A 20,292-nucleotide genomic window follows, 5' to 3' on the forward strand; every position below is an offset into this window, starting at 1 on the left:
CAGCCCCAGCACTGGACATCATGAGCACAACCCATGCTCTCCTTGGGGACCTTGGGGACACAGCAGCTGCCAGCAGGGCTGTCCTGTAGGACCCTGTGTCCATCCCTGCCGTGTTCCTGTCCCCAGCAGGGCAGAGCACACCCTGTCCCTCCCCTCAGGGCACGGTCCCTACCATTAAGGCAGCGCCGCCGGTACTTGTGGTAGACGTGTTGTGTGAAGCCGTTCTCCTTGAGCAGCTCGTGGGAGGGATGCTGGAACTTGGGCAGGGACTGCGGGGTGCAGCCATAGCTCCCGACAGCCGGGGTCCCCTCCGAGGGGCTGGAGCTGAGGTGAGAGACTGCTGTCAGCACCCCTCCTTGACATCACCCAGGACAGAGGGGTCACACTCCACCCCACCTGTCTGTGGGTCCCACCCACACCTCATAGCTATCCAGGGCTTGGGACAAGAGCCATGGAACAGTGTACTAGGAAGGGGACCAATGTTTCTAATCAAGACACATCTTGCTACTCTCCAAGGCCACAGATTTCCCCCAAGTCTTTCCAGGAAGGGCAGGTTTGATCCCTGGATGCTGCTTTCCCCTTCCTTCCCACACTCCCTCCCTTTCCCATTTCTGCCTCCTCCACGATCCTGCAGGCCTGTCCCTGGTACCTGATGGAGGCAGTCCTGGGCCTGTGCTCCCTGGAGTCCATAACCCAGCCCACGTGGCACTCCATCGGAGGGTTTGAACTGTGCCTCGTCTTCCTCTTCCGCGGAGTCTGCAAGACACGAAGCATCACAAATGTCCTTCCTTCCCCCTCAGGCCCCAGCTGGGAGCCCCAGCTCCTGTCCCCCAGCCCAGCCTGGTCCCACCTTGGCATCTATCGTCCTGCCCTCCTTCACCACAGGGTAGAAGCGGGGCGTCTGCGTGGGGTCCTTGAGCTGCGGCGTGCGCGGCGTGCGCGGCGTGCGGGCGTTGCGGTAGTTGGGCGATTCTGGGACGGTCGTGGGCAAAGATCGGGCGATGGTGGAAGGCTCAGGGACTCCGAAGAGCTTGTTGGCCAAAGCGTCTGTAGGTACTGCAGGGAGAGACCCCCACCCCGTGTCAGCCTGGGCTCCAGGCACGGAGTCACTGCCAGCCAGCAGATGGAAGCAGCAGGGGCAGGAATGCAGGGACACATCCCAGCTCTCCCACACAGGCTGCCTGGAATCCAGTTTGGCCACAAAGCCCAAATCCGAGCTGCAGATGCAAAGCTCCCCACAAGGTATCTGCTTCCTAGTGGTTAACAGCAGCAGCAAATCCCTGTCCCCAAGGACACAGCCCTGGAGCCCTGGTGTCACACAGGCAAACAAGGTCCAGCAGGCAGCTGCCTTCCAAGTACTCAGAGAGGGTCCAAGAGGAAAGCCAAATCCCAGGAACTACATCTGAGTCTGCCACAGTTTCCTCACTCCACTGGGACACCTCTGCTTTTGGGCTCCCCTTACAGAGCTCCACAGCATTCAGCTGGGAGCGTTAATCTGGGAATGATGCAACTCAGAATATTTATTCTGTGAACTAGATAATCCACTACACCTGTGACCCCAGTTCCTCCTCCCCAACTGCTACCCAGCCTCCAAGAGCCTCTCAGCATGAGAAGCCTGCACAAATTTGGTCCCATCTATTCATGCCCCATCTCTTACCTTGCTGGAACCTGGGGGGACCAGGAGGGACTTCCTGGTTTGGATCCACGGGGGGCTCTGGGGTCAGGGTGTCAAACTGCTCCCTGCTGATCATATTCACCTTCTTGAAGTTTTCCACCTCTTGCTGCATTGGAGGAAGAAGATGGTGAAGAAACCACTCACCCCATCACAACCATGGCTCTGCTTGAGCAACAGCCACAACTCTGGGCACTGAGGGCAGTCACAGGGCCTCGGTGCTCAGAGGGCACTGGCTGCACAGGGGAGATGCAGCAGACAGAAAACTGGCACTGCACAGGCCACATCTGAGCCATTGATGCTGCCAAGCTCTCAGGGATCCCAATTAGGTTCACTAACCAGCATCTGCTTCTCCCAGGCTTTTACCAGCCAGGTCAGAGCCAGTGCAGTAAAGCTCAACATGAGCTCAATGACCCATTTTTGGCCAGGACCCCCTGCCACCCTCCTGTGTCCCTAGAGCACCCTCCCCACATCCTCACAGCCACACTGGCAGCAGGGCACAGCGCTCCCATGGATCTGAAGGACCCACAGCCCAACACACTATCCCTGTCACCCCAGAGAGCAGCATTGCTTCAGCAATGGGCCAGGTATCAAACTTGGAAGCACAGAGCCCAGCTGGCAGCTCCAATAAGTCATCCCACCTCACAGCCATGACTTCTGTCACTGAATGAGTCTAGGCAAGTCCCTGGAAGTGAGAGTCACCAAGTTGGGACCCCAACGTTTCAAAACAGCAGATGGGCTTTCTATAAAAAGCCCATGTCTATGCAAACTGACACCAAAATGGAGAAGAGCACAGGCCAAGTGCCCAGCCACCTCTGAATCTGTCCCAAACACACGAAGAATCCAACAGGCTGTGCCCAAAGCACAGGGCACTAAGGGCAGTGCAGAGACAGCCAGTTCCCCTCACAGATCTGGCACTGCAGCTGAGATCCTGGCAGACAGCAGAACAATGGGCCCCATGTTCCAGGTCACCTCACTACTGGCACTTTGTTTACCTGGCTGTAACCTCACGGTTACAGCGCTGTGTTTATCCCTGGAATGGCCAAACATGATGCTGGGAGCCAAGAATCCCAAACACTGCAAGAGGACTAATCCCAGTTTAGCTGTACCCCATGAACAGGCTGTAACCCACTGCACTGCCCTTTTCACACTGCTGCACACGAGGCTCCCCACAGCCACACGGATCCCTCCCATCCTCAGGCCAGCCACTCTCACCTTGATCTGCGAATACTCTGGCTCAAACTGCTCAGTCCACAGGTCCTGCTCATAGTAGTAAAGCCCATCATTGATCACCTTGGCCAGCTCTGAGCTCATTTTAGCCCTGGAGGTGTGGTTGCCAGTCCTGTCCCCGCCGGGGTGGCGGCGCAGGTACGGGGGGGTCTGGGTCACGATGAGGATCTTGTTCACGTCGCGGTCGTCGATCTCGTAATCCGAGTCCTCGTCTGACCAGTCAGTGAAGGTGTTCTTGCGCCCGTCCATCTGCTCCATCTCCTCATCGAACAGGAAGTCGAGCTCCTCGGGTTCATCTTGGTCCTTTTGCTTCTGCTGCTGTGGTGTCTTTGACTCCTCTGGTTTCTGCAGGTCGGGGGGCAAGGGTGACACAGGGTAAAGACCACACGGTGACACAAGACTCGGCTCTTGCCCCTTGTTTCTTTACCCCAGCCCATCTGGGGAGAACACTTCATTTACACCACTGAGAGCAGCTCCAGAGGGGCTCAGATGGACACAGAAGAGACTGGGATATCACTCCCAACAGACCCTACTTGACTGAAGCCTGCCCATGTATGATCCAAGCCACACCAGTAACTGGGAGACTCCCAGTCCAACAGCTCCAACATCACTTACCTTGGGCCTGGCTGGGGAAGGTCGGGGTCTCTTCTTCACTTCAATCCACGTCTCTGAATCCAGGTCTGGCAGACTTGTGGACAGGCCCTTGGGCATTGTCTTCAGGTTACTGACCTCCTCTGTTTTGGTGGGGACTGGGCTGGCAGGACGTGGGGAGCCTGGAGCAGATTCTGGAGCCAACAAGAGCCACAAACTGCTTTAGAGGGAGGGAGGGAACCCCGGGGGGGGTAGTTACAAAGTACCCAACCATTCTGGCAGCATGGCACAGCCTGCTGGACTAACTGGCCCACAGTGGCCACAGTTAACCAGCACAGTGCCCACAAGGGCATTTAACTGGGAATCTCCAGTTAAAGCTATGATGCCAAGGGTGGCCACAGAGCTTTGCAGGTGACAGCTTCCCAGACATACAAAGCCCTAAAGCAGATGTTCTGCTGCTCTCTGGGAAACCTTCCAGAGAGAGTCTGGAGCCAGATCTTCTGTCAAAACTCTTATGGCAGCACCAAGATCCTTCACGTGGGCTCTCAGGCCCAGCCCTGGGCTCCTGCCAGCCCCCATGGGATGAGGTGACAAGAGCATGGGAAGCCCATGAAGGACAGAAGACCCTTCTGTAGCACTTGGGTGACAGCTCCACACCTGTTGCCCAATTTGTGCCCAGTATGTCCTCAGCCAACAAAGGCTGGATTCACAAGTGTCTTCTGCTCTGTCCAGCAGCTGTAGACTATTTCGAGGTACACCAAGAGACTTTCAGCAGGACTGCCTATCTCTGAATCCCTTCAGCCCTAACAGAGGACAGCCACACTCAGTCTCTCACACTGCCCCATGCCTGGAGGCAGCAGCATTCTGGGAGTCCAAGGACACCAGCTCTCACCACCAAGCAGAAAGGCAATGGCAGAGCACTGCCCTGGGAACATTCCTGATTCTCAGGTCTCAGTCATGGTGCAGTCCCAGCACAGCATCCCACACCTCCAGGCACATTCCCCCAGTGCTCACCAGTCTCTTTCTGGAAGCTCTGCCGGGGCACAAACTCAGGGCAATTGATGAACTGTGAGAAGTCTGTCTGTGTGTAGTCTGCCATAGGAGGGCCAGGCAGAGCCCATTTTTCTGGCTGCTCTTTTCTCCTGATCTTCTCATCCACGATTTCCACCACCTTGCTGTCCTTCAGAGCCTGGAACCAAGCAGTACTTGGTTAACTTAGGGCCTTGCTTTGGCATATTGAGGGGGTCAGCCCAAGCCATTCCTCCCTGGGAGCACTAACAGGGGGCAGGTGCAAGTCGAGAACAAGAGAAGGCTCCACTTGCACCTCATCCACAGTGAACAGGCATTACACAGGGGTGATGAGAGGCAGATCAAGGAGGAAAGGTCCCCTTTCCTTGCCCTCACCTTGATGATGAGGCTGATGTCAGTGGTGAGTGCCTGCACACGGTGGAAGCTGGCGATCAGCGTGATGGGCAGGAAACCCTCCGAGTCCATCTTGCGCCGCAGGAAGAAATCTCGCTCCAGGTTGTCCACACTGAAGTAATATTCTCTGCATGGACAACGTGTCAGTGAGAGGAAGCCCCAAACCACCATTCTCTGGGCACCCCCAAAGAAATAACCCACACACACACTGAGGGGAGCAAGCCTGGGGAGTCCAGACGTCAACACCTCAGCACAGTCAACACATCAGCTCTAACCCTTCCCATGGGATTGGCTGCACAGTCCCCACCACCCAACAAGGACAGGAGGTGGTGCTCACATCTGCCTCTTGATGTAGTCCTTGAGCAGCTCCTGGTCCACACTGTAGAGCTCAGCACTGCTGATGTTGTCGAAGTAGTAGGTGATGTTGCTGGCGTACTTCTGGGTGCGGGAGCCGTCCGAGCCCTCGAATTTCCGGTACCCATACTGGTAGTCAAAGTGCCCTGGGGGACACCAGGGTCAGCACAGAGCCCCTGGGGTCTGCCCTGCCAGATGGGGGTGGACTCCTGCACAAATACTTCCCTCTTCCTGAGGATCCCCTGAAAGCCCACAGTGGAGCACCCACTCCCTCATCCTCCTGCTCTCTACCTCTGCCACAGAAGAGCCAGGAACCCTCTTACCCAAGGATAAATGGGCAGCCCAGCTGAGGCACAAAGGCTCTACACTGAAGCTGCATCAGTGTCAGCACAGACACTGCTGAGTCAAATGTCAGGGCAATGCTCTCTCTCACCCAAGCCATGACTCCTGCTTGGCTCTCAAATGGCATAAGGCCTTCACAGACTATCAACATGCTTCAATTCCTGCTCACAGAGGTATTGCAAGGGGCAGAAAACATAAAAAAGAGCTTAGTCTAAGTAGTAGGACTAAGACATCTGCTTTTATAAAAACACTAGTATGACTTATTTGCTTTGTTAACAGCAGCTCAACTTACCGGCTGCAATGACCTGCCAGAATATTCCCCAGTATCCCTGGAGTGCTCTGCCCTCCCCAGCCCACTTTAGAGCCCCAGATCTCTCAGGCACAGAGACACAGAGCTCTGCCTGCTGTGTCACTCTCCCTGCAGCCACAAGAGCACACACACACACACAGTGCTCACCTCCTCTGCCACGGCCCCTGCCCCTGCCCCGGCCGCGGCCCCGGCCCCGGAAGGTTCCGCGCACGGCGCCTCCCTCGCTCTTCACGCTGGAGGTCTCGTCGTGGTCCTGCCAGCTGCGCTCGTGCTTGTTGTCAGGGTGCCAGCCTGCAGCAGGGAGGAGAGGCACGAGGGGAGTGAGGCCATGACAGCACCTCCCCTCTGAAAGCAGGACAGTTGTCCCCCGGGCCCCAGGACTTGCTGTGCCCCGTGGCCAGGCCAGGAGGGTCCCCAGCCCGAGCCCCACCTTTGAGCTCGCTGCGGTTGTTGGAGGGGTGCCTGTGCTGCTCGTTCTGCCGGTTGTTCCGAGAGGCTGTTTTGTCCCTGGGCACCTCTGACTTCATGTCTATCTGCAGAGGGACCCACTTGTGTTTGTTGCCTGCAAAAGGACAGGGTTTGGGTGTGACACAGGTTCAGAGTGCGGCTGCTTCCTCCCCCACAGCCCTCACACATGGAGGGGAGAAAGCAGCAGAGCCTTCTGGACAGACCCTGTGGCCTGACACCCCTCCAGGCCTCACTGGATGCAGAACAGCTCTGACCAGGACTCTGAGACATGGAGGGACATGAGTCAGAACTTGCCTGTGGCAATTGTCACAGCACTTGTCCTTCCTCTGCCCCCTTCTGCCTGCCCAGGCTCAGGCCAGACTGAGCCCACATGTCAACCACAGCTGATAAAACCCACGGTGAAGGACTGTTCTGTGCCACCATGGAGCACACAGGAAGGCAGGCTCCTGCCCTGCCCCTGCTTGGGCCCTGCTCCACCTGCTCCCACCAAAATGACTCCTGAAGCCTGCAAACACCTTTTCCCAGAGCTGTCCCTGCACTGGGATCGTGTCCTGAAGCAAGCCTCCAGAAAAGGCAGAGGATGCTTTCACCTGCCTGAGGGTTGGGAAGGGGAAGAGAAGCTGAGCCTGGAGGACTCTCCCCACCAGCCCCTGTCTTACCTTTCTTCTTCTGGGCTGACTTCTGGTTGTCATCATCACCATTCTTCTCCTCCCCAGACTCATCAGATTTGGTTTTCAGGCTCTCTTTGCCATCGCTCCCATCTCCCTTCTCCTGCTCTTTCATGTCTTTCTTGACAGGCAGTTTCCGAAGGGATGGTGCTTTGTGTGGCTGCTGGGGACACAGCAGGGCAGGAAAATGTGAGAGGTGGGAGTAGTGAGGAGCTGGAGGCAGCCCCCAGCTGTCCCAGCAGGAACAGACTTTGCCCTAGGCTGGGTGCATCCCTGCTCTGTACCTCCCAGAGCTGTCCTGTTCCTAGGGAAGGGCTCATGGCTGAGCAGGGCAAGGGCTCATTGAGACACCAAGATGGGCTGACAAAGAGACCTTGTGCTCATGGATGGGTTTGTCCTGTAAAGGACCAGACTGCCCCAGTGACAAAAGGGTGAGTGACCACCTTGCCCTGACACACAGCCAGGAGCTAGCAGAGCAGCACCCAAAAATAGAAAGGTTTCAATGACACCCATGTCCTCAGCAGGGAGGAAGGGCTGAGCCCCTTCAGCACACCAAACCCTTCTCATGCATTTTCAGTTCCTCCCGTGGAGCTCCTGACCTTGGCCCAGTCCCTTCCTGCACAGAGCAGCTCTGGGAGCTGGCCTACCTGCTCCAGCCAGCCCAGGGTTTAGACTGGGCTCCAGGTTCCCAGAATAGCACTGAGGGAGGGAGGGAGGCAGCCCTAAAAGGAAATTCCCTGCACACTATTCCTGGCTGCCTCTGCACTGACACTCAGCACCCCAAATGGCTCAGCCAGTGCTTCCAGAGGGATAGGGAGGTCTGCAAGGGCCTTATCCTGCCCATCACAATGGTTCTGTGTTCTCACCTGGACACTCTTGTGGGCTATTTCTCCAGGTGTTGGCCAATTTGTGGCATCACCAAAGTCACCAACCTGGTACCAAAGAGAAAGGTCCTGTTAGTGCACAAAGCTGCAGGTGTTCCCTGCAGCAGGGAAGAATGCTTTCCACCCACCACTGTCCCACAAAGAGCTGTCCCCAGGAGGCTGGAGGGGGACACCCACACTGCACATACACAACCCCTCTCCCCTCCAAAGCAGGAACCCTGAGCTAATTCCAAATAGCTGCAGACAAGTTTATGTCCATCAGACATTGTAATGAGGCTGCCACCACTCCTGCAAGCTCCCAGCCTCTCACCAAATATTCTGCCCCAGCAGCAGCAGCATTTGGCAGCAAGCTGCCCAGGGTAATTCACTCAATTACAGGCACCATCCCCTGCACAGGGAAAGCACTCAGCTTACAGCATTCTAAATACACCTGATGCAACTACATTCCACTGAAGAAGCTCTTCCAGCTAGTGGCAGCCACAGCCAGGCACAGCCCCAGTCAAGTGCCCAACTACAACCCCCATGTGCTGCCAACAAAGCAAGGGCATGGTCTCAGAGTGGCTGAGAAAACTCAAGCAGGTGAAGGAACTCCCTCATTCCAGTCACCCCATGGCCACATGGGGGAACATCAACTACTTCTCTGCTGAATAAATGACCTGCTCACTACCATCCTTTCTATGTCTTTCAGGTTTCAGAGGACCTGCAGGACAGAGGAAAGAAGTCAAACAGCTGCCCAGGTACCAAAGGAATCATATTTGGGCACAGAAACTCCTCCTTGCCCTTGTGGGATTGTTATTTCTGAATTAATTTGGAGTCAAAGGAATTTTTTATCCCTCAGGAGATCACATCTTTACAGGCAGGTGCCATGCTCCTCTGCCCAGGAGGCAAATCTCCTGGGAAAACAATTCCAGTGCAGGGCCATGCCTGTTTCACAGAGAGGAGCACCATCCATCCCAGGGCCTTCCTTTCTCCAAAATGGAGCAGAGAAGGAAAGTCCTATCAAGCTGCAGATACATCTCTACTGGCTGCTGAGAGCCAACACCAACAGCCCCTGTCCCAGCTGTGCCCCAGAAGAAACTGTCCCTCCATCACCACTGATTCCCTGGAACAAATTGCCCTGGTTCTTCCAGAGGAGTGGCTTTGTCTGACATCAATTTCCCTGGTTCTCTGTGTGCCAGGGAGGAACAGACTGCACAAGGAAGGACAGAGCTGCAGACACACCACTGTCACACCCTGCCTACACCGCAGGGCTGGGCACAGGCTGAGCCCACAAGGAATTTGGGGTGTCCTCACAGCAGGGTGAGAGGTTTGCCACATCCAGGACTCCTCCAGGTGCCTCCCTGTTAGAGGAGAGGTGAGAAGGTCTCCCCTGACCTAACTGGGCAGAAAACCACTCACAGCAGCATGCAAGACCCCTAAAATGCGGAAGAGGAGATGGAGTACAAGGACAGCACATCACCCTCTCCACAAGCAAGCTTGTGAAGGGAGGGGTCTGCTCTCCAGACCCTCGAGAGGCTCATGCAACACTGACAACTGCACCAGAAACTGGGAGCCAGTGAGAGGAGAGCAGGCACAGCCTTACCTTGCTTCCTTTCCTCTGTCTCGGGTTGGCAGCCCTCACCACTTTCGCTGGAGTTGTAAGTTCTGCAAGAGAAGGAGAACAGAAGTGTTAAAACACAGCTGAGGGCTGTGAGTGGGAGTGCTGGCTCTGGAGAGAAGTGGGTAGGAAGCAAAGCAGCTCCCCCTTGAGCAAAGGAGGGCTAACAGGAAAAGGTAAACAGAAAACACAGCCAGCTCCTGACTCGAGTCTCAGAACTGCCCCGTTAAGATCAGAAAACTCCTGACCAATCCAGGTGGCCTGGAGATGGACTTTTAACCCCATGCTGCTGCAGGATGGCAGTCCCTGCCTTAGCTCTGCCCTCCCCAGCCAGGGAGGAGGGGGCAAGGAGCTCAGCTCATGCTGCAAAGCACCCACAGAACAGCAAAACAAACCTGTCCTTGAAAAGCCAATTCCCATCATGGTGCCCTGATGCTCCCCAGAGAGCAGAGCAGGCCTCTGACAGAGATGTGCTAAAGTCTGTGGCTGCTGAATCCTGGTCTAAGTCAGACATCCCAGCAGGGACAGCAAGTTCAAGAATGTACAAAGAGAATGAGCCAGTACCTAAATCCTGCTACAGCTGAAAGTATTTAGGCACTGAAGCACCTCTGGGGTGTTTTAACACATCAGAGTGAGACTGTTGGGGTTCACACCACCACAGACCTCACAGCAAGTCAAGATCTCAACCTCACCATGGCCCATCTTGGCCCCAGCTCACACACCATCTCCTTACAAGCAGAAACAGGAATTCAGCTTGCTTTGTCCCCCAGGTCTGGCTGCAAAGTCTCTGATCAGGCTCACACAGAGACAAGCAAGTGAGCAGCACAGCTCTGCCAGCAGAAACCAGAGGGTTTGTGGGGTCTGCTCCAGGACACTGGTGCTCCACAGGGGGAGGAGAGCCCACTGGGCCCTGCCCCACAGGGCAGCCTGTGCCAGGTGCCAGGCTCCTGCAGAGAGGCTTTCTGCTGACTCACTGGCTTTGTTCAGAAGAAAAGCAGCCCTGACTGGGGTAGGGTGAGGGTGGGAGGATCAGCACAGGCTATCAAGGGATGCCCCAGGAAACACCCTGAGTAGCCTATTCAGCTCTGCTCAAAGCTGCCTTTGATCTCCTTGCAAGGCTGGACAACTTTGCCTGGATGATCAAAACCGGTCCCCTTCTGAGCCTCCAAACCAGTGATTCATCCTGGCCTTGCTCAGAGCTGGAGGCTTTGAAGTGTCAATAAGGCAGAGTCAGACATGGCAGGACAGAGCCACGTGCACTCCCCTTCCCCAATTCCTTTCTCTACGGCTCTTGCATGAGGATTTCATGTCCAGAAGAGTCCAGACTCTCAGCTGGATCCCTGAACCCTCCCCTTTTCCCCCAGGACCTCCCCAACCCACCTGCAGTGCCTCCCTTCATGAGCAGCAGCAGTCCCACGTGTCACTCATTTATTCCATGTGCACTTCATTGAGAATCCTGGCTTCATGGCACAAAGCTTGCCACAGGGCTTTTAAACTTCCCTGCTAGTGTAGGAAGAGCCAGCACTTTCAAAACCGCCCCCAAAATCCTCCATTCAACGCCCACAGATGTCACCAACTAAATATAGCTTCAAAAGGCACCAGGAGCTACAGCACAAACCCAGAGACACAGAGCACCCCTGCCTGCTCCAACAGCACTGCTGGGACTGGCACAGCCTGATCAGGCTGATCTCTGGGGCTGGGGACAGCAGGGACAGCTCTCAGCCTGCAAGGATCCCACCCAGGTGCCTGCTCCCACCACAGCACAGCCCCAGTGTTCACAGCAACAGCACCCAGCCCTTTCCTGCAGCTGCTTCACCTCAGGAGCCCTCAAGGCCATAGATGTTCTTATGCTTTTTTTTGGGAACCAGTCAAAGAGAGGGGCCTCACAAGCAGCACTGAAAGAGGAGCAAGGGGCACAGGCTGCAGGGGCAGGTGCCACAGACTCCATCATCTCTGCGGGGGAGGGAGGAGATTGTTTGAAACAAGTTCTGCAGCTTTCCTTATCTGCAAGATATGAACAGGGATCCCTTATCTCGATGAGGTGCTGAGAAGACCAATTAGCATTTGCAGAGCACTGCAGAAGACAAAACACAAAAGGCTGCAGTTCAGCAGGGAAGGAGGCTGTGGAGCATGGATGGAGCCCCAGCAATTCATGGTGGAGACCAAAGTAGGAGACCAAGAAGCTGTGACTGTGCTGGTGGACACGTGGCAGACACAGCATTTCCTGAGCCAAGACCACAGCAAGCAGAGGCCATGCATGCCTGGCACCCTCCAGGGCACAGCAACATAACCAAGGGCACCAGCAGCACATCTTGTGGTCCCCAGCTGAAAAGAGCCCTGCAGGAAAACTTCACTGCATCAGCCTGGGGAGTGGAGAGCAAGTGAGTGCTGCTCATCCCAGGCAGGAGCTCAGCACAAGCACTGACAGCCACTGGATGCTGCCCTGGTTCACAGCCGAGCCTTTAAAAGCTGCTGGCAGATGTCTCAGACCTCTGGGTGTCTCACAAGTCTCCTTTTGCATCTGTTTGGTGGCAGTAAGTAATTTCAGTTGCACTAGCAGTGCCTGACCACCTCCTGAAAAACAGGGCCTCTCTGTGTGAGGGGACAGACAAAACAGCTGCAGCAGGAGCCAGGGCTTAGTGGTATGAGGCTGGCACAGGGACAGCGGGCAGGGAAGCAAGGAGCAGCTTTGCCTGCAGCCACAGAGCAGATGCTGGCACAACCAAGAACAGAGCAGCAGGTCTTGAGTTTTGATCTGCTGCCTGCAGCCAGAACCTGATCGTTTGTCCAGCCATGGGGTTGCCCAGCCACGAGATTATTCCTTAGCAACCAAGGGGAGGGACAGGTGGGAGCACCCACAGCAGCCCCAGTGCTGCTATCACAGCCAAACCCTTCCTGTGGCTGTGCCACAGCCAGAGCCCTCCCTGGCTTTGGACACTCACTCCCAGATGCACCTGAGTGCTTTCCTGCAGCCCACACCTGGCTGGGGCACAGAACCCTGGGGTGGGAGGCTTACAGGGGCATCCAGGTGAGCAAATGCCTCTTATCCTTGCACAAGGACCAGAGAGCCAGAGGCACAGCAGATCCACAGCTAAATATCCCTCCACTCCACCAGGGACACGTAACACAGGATCACTGAACTCAGCCAAGGAGACATATCTACTAACTTATCTGGGAAAATGAAACCAAACACCCAGCAACTGGTTTTCTGCCTTTCCTTGCATCCAGTGGAATTTCTAATGGAATTTTAGAGAAGGTACATGAAGAGAGGGAATAAATCTGCAGTGCTGGGCAGAGACCTGGCATTACTGGAGAAATACCTGTACCTGTAGCAAGAATGCTGTAATGCCTGCTCCAGGTGTACCACTCATGTGCAATGCAGACAAGGGCTCCAGCAGCAGCTGGGACAGCCTCAGAGGGCAGCCCAGGCTCCCAGCAGGAATGCAGAGTCCTCATCTGCCTCAGTCCCTCTGGGAGCCTCTCAGGAACCCTCTGTGCCCCGAGGGTACTGAGGGCACCTGGGCTGGTCGCCTTTGCAGCAGGAGAGACACCAGAGACATGGTAGAAGATAAAGGGCCAACTCTTAGCAGGGGTTAATCCAAGGTTTTATTGTAGGAGTCCCAAAGGAGCCCCTGCACCTCAGGGGGCTCCTGCCCACAGCCCCGGGAGATGTGCCAAGGTTACATTTAAAGGGAGGTGGAAACCCAAAGTAGATAACATTTTACCAACCAATGAGTGACCCTAAGGGATGGGTACTGGGGAATGGACATTTAAGGACAGCGTGTGGGGCAGGGCTTGGGGGGCTGACCCCTGGGCAATCACTCGACAACCTGGACTGAAGCTTCTAGATGGAAGGGATGGGATGCTGAGTGATTGACAGAGAGCCAGGGTGGGGGTTTGGGGATGATCTCATCCAGGGAGAGGGATAACACAGGTAAAGGGAGGGGGGTACAGTCTGGGATAAACCATCTGGGAAAAATATGGGGATACAAAACAAAACTACTTCAAAGTATTACAAAATATAAAAACGCACTACAACACTCATCTCTGGCACACTGTCCCTGACACAGCACCCCCTCCTTCCCCAGCAGCCAGGTCGACAGAAAGGAGCCATCCTGCTCCCTGCTCCACAGCCTGGCACCTTCCAGAAACTGCTGATAAAGGAGGTTCCAAGCCAAGAGCCCGGACTTTGTGCTGCAGAGGCTGAGGCAGGGGCGCATGCTCTGTGATGCAGCTCCTGATGGGGCTGCAGGAGCCAAACCAGTATCCCCAGTTTCCCCAGAGCCCTAGCAGGAGCTTGAGGGCTCTGTATGACACAGACAGCCACGTGCCCAGAGGTCCACCAAGATCCACTTCACTCTTCTGTCTCCACTCTCCACAGAACACTCTTGGCACATGTGAAGACTGTATGTCATAACCAACACAACTGGACACCCGCTCTGGCATCGAGGTTTTTAGGTGAGAAAAGCAAGTGCAGCTTGGACAAGGGTGAGCTGAGAAAAATGTTAAAAAGTGTTTCTGCGTGGGATTATCTGTTTTCCCAGGAGATAGATAGCTCCTTCAGAGTCATTTTGTGAGGGCAGGAGAGTCCCTCCTGGGGTACTGACACACAGGAAAGTGGGGGTGAATCAGCACCAACCCTCAAAGAAATTCCCCCAAGACAGACCCAGCAGGGAACCCACCACAGGCAGGGCTGCCAGGACCCCACTGTGGCTGCAGGAATTCCCTTCCTGGCCTAAAAGAATACTTAGGGAGCCAACAGCTCCAAAGGGGCATCCCCACCTTCCCAACATGGGTAACTCAGGCCACCAACCCTGTCCCTGTCCTTGCTCCCTGCTCAAGGAATCTCTCTCCCAGGGTGGCCTGATGTGCACAGCAGCAGGGCCATGACACGGATATGGAGACTCCTGTGGCACTCATGCACTCAGTGCAGGACTCGCATTCTGAGGCTGCCCAAGCCATCCCAGGACACAGCTGGTGAGCTTCACATCCACCAGGAGCACACAGGGACATCTGCAGGACCAGTCCTGCAGGCCAGATGTGATCTGCAAGCCAACCACAGTCCCTGCTCCCACCAGCAGCCTGTCTCTTGCAGACCATGATAAAGCTCTTTTCTTTTTGAGTCCATCCCAAAGAGGAAGTTACAGGCAGAGAAGCCTTGGGGGACAGGCAAACACTTTATGCTCCTTTTGTGGGTGCTGCACCCATTTCTGGATCAGCAAGAGGCTGTGGTGGGCAAGACACCCTTGCTGTAAAGGGGCTGGGAAGCACCAGCAGATGGGAGGGCACCTCAGCCTCCCCAGGGAGACACTGGCAGCACCCCTGTGAGCAGAGAGGTGCAGGTACCCCCAGAGACCAATCAGCAGATCCAGCCCTGCCCTGCCTCCCCAGGAGCTGCTCCCAGCACAGCCCCAGAGCCCAGATGGGAAACACTTGGCGCTGCAGCTCCACACACGAGCGGAAAAGCCTGGGATTTACAGCACTGACTGCTTGGCATGCTCACATTTTGCTGAAGGCATCACAAGGCACACAAAGCCAGAAAGGTCCAGGACAGGCTCAGCCCACAGCCTGCACCTCCTCTTGGTTTGCAATGTTTTACAGCTCTACCTCCCACCAAATCACAGTTGCAGCCGGAGGCACATGAGTGCATGGAGGGGGAAACAAGGGAGCACTGGATGGAGCTCTACAGCTTTAAATGAGATGTTAGCACAAGGACATCTTCCAGCACAAATGGGTTGGTGCCTCCACAACCCAGGGGCTCCCACCTGCTCCTGGGGACTGCAGAGAACCACGGTCAGCCCCACCACTCACAGCATGTGGCGTCACAGCTCCCAGGGGCAGCATTTGGCCTTGCTGACAAAGGCAAGAGGAATATCTGCAACACCTCAGCAATAGCAGGACTTTCCTGTACATGCAAGAAAAGCTGCAGAAGAATGGCCAAGGTCAGGACCAAGCAGAAGACTGGATCCTTAAGGTGGATGCCTGAGCAGGATTCAGGCTTGTAAAGCTCGTGGGAAGCCTGCTCAGCTGGAGCAGGAGATAAGCTGCAAGTACCACGGCTCAAAGCCTTCCAAGCAATTTTCCACAGCTCCTCAGCAGAAGCTCCACTGTACAAGCCCTACTGTAACAGCAAAGGAAGCAAGGAGCTGCCTACACCTCTCTGCAATGTAAGCTCTGCAACTGCTGCAAAGATCACTCTCTAAAAATAACTTCAAAAAGGGCATCTGACAGCTCCATGGAGAGCATGAGAACACTCCCACCTGGGTGTCCTAGGCAGCTTCAGGAGCTCAGGAGGTTGCCCTGGAAAAGTGCAGGAAGGGAAGCTGGGGCACAGGCAGGTAGAGCCAGGACAGCACTGTCACAGGCTGAGTGTGGGCATCTGAGTTATAATCCCAGCTCTCTGAGCCTCACATCCCTCAGCTGATAGTCCTGAAAGCCCCGGAAGAGGAGGAGCAGCTCAGGACATGTGCAGAGTCCATCTCTGAGGATCTGTGCTGCCCGTTTGTGCTGTCAGCAAAGGGAGCAGGGGCTTCAGTGAGAACACAGCAGAGCTGAGGAACAGCACTGCTCCTTTAAACACACAAAGCTGCTACAAGCTCTACACACATGCATTATCTGCAGGGTCTGACATTTATTTCCAGAGCAAAGGAGGGGCAGGAAGGGTCTGGACTCACCAAAAATGCTCAATCATCTTCACTGCAGCCTCTCAGTCCCAGACAGAAACGCTTCAACCTGTGACCAGCTACACTGGAGGAGCAGGTCAGGAAACGCCAACAAGCATTTCTAACATTAACACTGTCACTGAGGGCAGCCTGGATTCTTCCTGGCACAGACAGCTACTATTAAAGGTAGAGAATGAACTCCCTCTTAAGGGCGAGTGACATCTTTGCACTGCCTTTCAAAGCAAACTCTTCCCTGAAGAGGATTTCTAGGAAACTCCTGACACACAATCCATGCTCACAGCCCTGCACATGATCCCTGAGATGCCAGGCACACACAGAATGAGACTGCACATGAACCACCTCCCACCTGGTTTTCTACATTAAAAAAAAAAGAATCCTAAACTAAAGATTCTCTCCAGGGGAAACCAATGGTTCCCAGAAACCAAGGGGCATAGCACAGGAGACACAGCCAAGGTCACCCAGCTGACCAGAGTTCAGAAACTGTCAAAATGAGGAAGCTGGGCTGGCTCAGGCCCCCACAGCTGCTGAGCCACCCTGGTGTCTCTGAGCAGGGATAAGGTACCCACCAGCTCTGCAGGAGAGGCTACTCCAGCACCAGTGCCTGACCCAGTACATCTGGTGCAGGTACCTCCAGCTGGAAGAGCACGTCAGCAGCAATTCCTCTGCCAGCGTGGAAGGCAGAAAAGCCTTCAAGGACACCTGTGAACACTCTGTCAGGTTAAATGGTTCAGGGACAGGGGCTGGGAGAGCTGGCAGTGCTGCAGGGAAAACACTGTGTCAGTCTGAGCCCCTGAGAAAAGGCACGAGTTGATCCAGCTGCTGCTCTGGGCACGAGGCACAGCAAGGACACCCCAGTGCTAGGACAGGAGGCCACCTGAGGCAAGGCTGCAGCAGCCCAGGGTGTGCAAGTGAGCCAAATCATGCAGGAGATGGAGGGTCAGGCCTTCCCACAAGCCAGCTCAGAGACCAGCTGATAGTTCATGACCTAAAAACTAAAATCAGTGGAGGGGGAGAGGGAGGGTTAACATGAACAGGAACTACAGAACAGCACGGGCAGACACCAGGCAGGACTCACAACTCCTTACAAAACAATTAAAAAAAACCAACCCAGCCCACTCACCTTTGGGAACAACTGATTTGCAAATTAAAAGGGGGTGTCCACCCTCAGGAGGGATCCGGAGCAGTTTCCTCTGCTCCCGTTTACCTCTGCTGCACCGTTCTGCCTGTTCTGCCGGGCTCTAATGAAAAGCTAGTTAACAGTTAATTATTACCCATTCAGACACACGATCCCCTACTCTGACTGCCGGCTGGGAGGGATAAGACAGTCACGTGATGCAAAAATCCCGACCTTATGAAAGCACAGGCAACTATATTTAGTTGGAGAAAGGATGACCCGGCGAGCCTGCTCCTCCCTGGCCCCCCTGCAGGGGAGCCGACCTGCCACCTCCCAGGACCCTCCCTCCACTGGCACCAGGGAAGATCCTCATCCCGCAGGAGTTGTAATGCTTAAATCAGGGACACCTGGCACGGGAGCAAGCCCTGTGTGCACATCCAGGCTATCCCGGGTGGAGCGGCCAGCCAGCACACAGCCTAGGCTGAGGGACCCTCCCCATCCTCAGTGTCAGCAGCCAGAGCTGATAAGCACCAAGAGCAACAAACAGGGGCCTAGCCCAAGGTCCTGGACCTTATCTTGAAAGCAGGAGGCACACTGGGAACCTGACCAGTGTGACCAGCACAGGAGATGCATTCAGCAGCAACACTCCAGCTGCTGGCTTCTCCATGCCCAGGGCTGGTGATGCCCAGAGCTGCTGACAGGAGTTTGCCCTCTCTCCTCTCAGGGCTGGGTGAGCAAGACAGACACTGGTGTGCTGAGAACAGAGTGGGAGCCAAGGCAGCACCACTGTGCGGAGACATGGCCCTAGAAAAAAGGCACAACAACAAAATCCAAGAGCATCACCTGCTCCCTCTGCAGTGAGAGAGCTACAAAGCAGAAGAAAAGCAAAAAGCCTGAGGAGCAGACATCATTAATCTCTTGACATCAGCACATCAGGAGGGTGCTCTCTGCCTGGATCCTGCTGTGGCCCATGAGACAGCACAGCTAGCAGTGCCCCTGGCATGAGCGAGAGGAGGTCACTGCATCCTGCTAAATTCCTGCTGACACCACCCCTTGAATGGCTGTCAGCCTCTTCTGCAGCTGCATCTGGGGACTTGGAAGCTGACAAAACCCTTCCTAGGGAGCATCTGGTACGTCTCACTGTAAATATTTAACAACAAAAAGACAGGAATCGAGCGCCAAGCGCCTGCAGAGAGACCCTCCAGCTCCAGTTCACACTGTCTAGGAGGAGACTGTGCAGCTCCCAGCGTGCAGTGGAGGGGGAGAGGGGTTGTACAAGGCAAAAGTGTGAACTCTGCACAAAATATGCCTCTGGAAAATCTGTCATCTCAAAGAACAGAATGGGTTTCCAGAAAGGAGACTGTGATGTAATTCAAATAGCATCAGTCCGAGTTCCTCCCGCTGTGACTCCTGGACCTTCCTGCTACTCTGGCAGAGGCATCCCTGCAGGACCAGAGTGTCCCCTGAGCAGTGGCCATTTGCTAAATGACCACTTAACCTTGCCCTCAGCCTGCACAGCTGCAAACCTGCCTCCCTGACTGCACAGAACAAGAAGAGACTGAGCATCAGCTCAGCTTGTGAGGTCAAGGAACACAAAGGCAGCACCGTGCAGAAATCCAGCTCTATCTCCTGGGGCAAGGGACAGTAACAGGGATTTGGTGATAGGAGCAGGTGCAGCATAATTTCCCAGGAATTTAGGGATGTCATGCCTAGGTCTCCCACTAAGCAAGGTGTCTCCATAAATGTGCTGAAGAAATATTACAGTCTCATAACCACCTGGATTAAACGGAGCACAGCTATGGGGGCTTTCTCCTGTTAGTGAATCCACAGCATTAAAATCATGACAAGGCACTCAAATATCCCTGTGATCTTTGAGAGCAAGCAGAAGGGCTTCTTTTTGTGCTACTTCAGGATTACTGCACCTCAGCTGACCTGATTTCAGGCATGCTTTTCCAAGCAGAAGATACACCATCCTCACTTGTGCCCCCACCTTAAGCAAGATGCAGAAACATTCCAAGTTTTTCTAAATAACTCTGATATAGCAACTTCCTTCTTGGGTTCACAATCACATGAATCCTGCTGCATAAACCACTCTCTCTAATAAAGCTAATTCCAGTGCTACAGGTGGCTGCTTCCCATGTCAATACAGAGCATAAAAGAGTGCAACACCCTAATCAGACTAAGTCTTCCCAAAGGAGTCAGGAATACCCAATTACAAAAGAGTGCAACATAGCAGTTTCCTAATTTAAAAATCCATCTCCCCTCCTTTTATTTCTAAAGGATTAAAAATCACTTCCTTGGAGTGGTAGTATCACCCTCATCTCTTTATGGAAAACTTCACAGAGTTTAATTCAAAGAGGCATTTATAAACTCAAGAAAGATATCTCAGACACTGCTGACAGTTCTACAAAATGATCAGGTCAGGGTGCAGCAGATGAAAAAAAGTCATCAGGAGTGGTGAAACCAAGACAGAGCATCACTTGCTGCTCTGTTGAACACTAGTGCATCCACAGCTGCACCCTGCAGTCAGCTCTGGTCTCTGGAATTCAACAAGGGCACAGGGCTGTTACAGCTGCACAAAGAAAAGCAATTAAACCACCCAGAGGCAGCTCCTCCAGAGGTGAGACTAAAAAGGCTGGGATCCTGCACCATGGAGAGGAGGAGGGCTGGCTGCAGCATGCAGGAGGCCAGGAGGGCACAGGCACAGCACACGAAGCTAGCAGGAGATCCACTTGAAGTGCCAGAAGTGTTCCCTTTCAGAGCAGGCAGCAGATTTCACACAGTAGCAAGTTCTGGGAGCTGAACAGCATCAGCTGCCTGGCAGAAGTTTGGTTTCAGAGTGAAGACATCCACAGACATCCAGCTGCAAATGTGCCCTCCCAGTCCTCCTCAGCAGCACAAGCCAGGAATGTGAGAGTGTGTCCCTCGTTCCACCAAGCCCAACCCTGCATCTCTCA

The 20,292-nt window shown here is 54.6% G+C and overlaps 1 protein-coding gene across 2 annotated transcripts in view; it reads right to left on the minus strand.

Annotated features, from left to right (window-relative positions):
- Positions 1-20,292, minus strand: part of LARP1 (La ribonucleoprotein 1, translational regulator) — a 45,649-nt gene that overhangs the window by 7,152 nt on the left and 18,205 nt on the right. Inside the window, exons 3-16 of one of the 2 annotated variants that reach the window (XM_054643283.2) lie at positions 9,524-9,585; positions 7,924-7,989; positions 7,049-7,217; positions 6,352-6,483; positions 6,069-6,212; positions 5,253-5,415; positions 4,898-5,042; positions 4,508-4,682; positions 3,518-3,687; positions 2,888-3,247; positions 1,658-1,781; positions 851-1,056; positions 650-756; positions 173-324 (exon numbers count right to left, since the gene is read on the minus strand). In XM_054643283.2, coding sequence (XP_054499258.2) covers positions 173-324; positions 650-756; positions 851-1,056; positions 1,658-1,781; positions 2,888-3,247; positions 3,518-3,687; positions 4,508-4,682; positions 4,898-5,042; positions 5,253-5,415; positions 6,069-6,212; positions 6,352-6,483; positions 7,049-7,217; positions 7,924-7,989; positions 9,524-9,585 — 2,175 coding nt within the window. Of the gene's footprint in view, positions 1-172; positions 325-649; positions 757-850; positions 1,057-1,657; positions 1,782-2,887; positions 3,248-3,517; positions 3,688-4,507; positions 4,683-4,897; positions 5,043-5,252; positions 5,416-6,068; positions 6,213-6,351; positions 6,484-7,048; positions 7,221-7,923; positions 7,990-9,523; positions 9,586-20,292 lie in introns of both variants that reach the window. The other variant, XM_054643282.2, reaches the window with a different exon arrangement.

This window comes from Agelaius phoeniceus, chromosome 15 (assembly GCF_051311805.1).
Source record: "Agelaius phoeniceus isolate bAgePho1 chromosome 15, bAgePho1.hap1, whole genome shotgun sequence".
NCBI lineage: Eukaryota > Metazoa > Chordata > Aves > Passeriformes > Icteridae > Agelaius > Agelaius phoeniceus.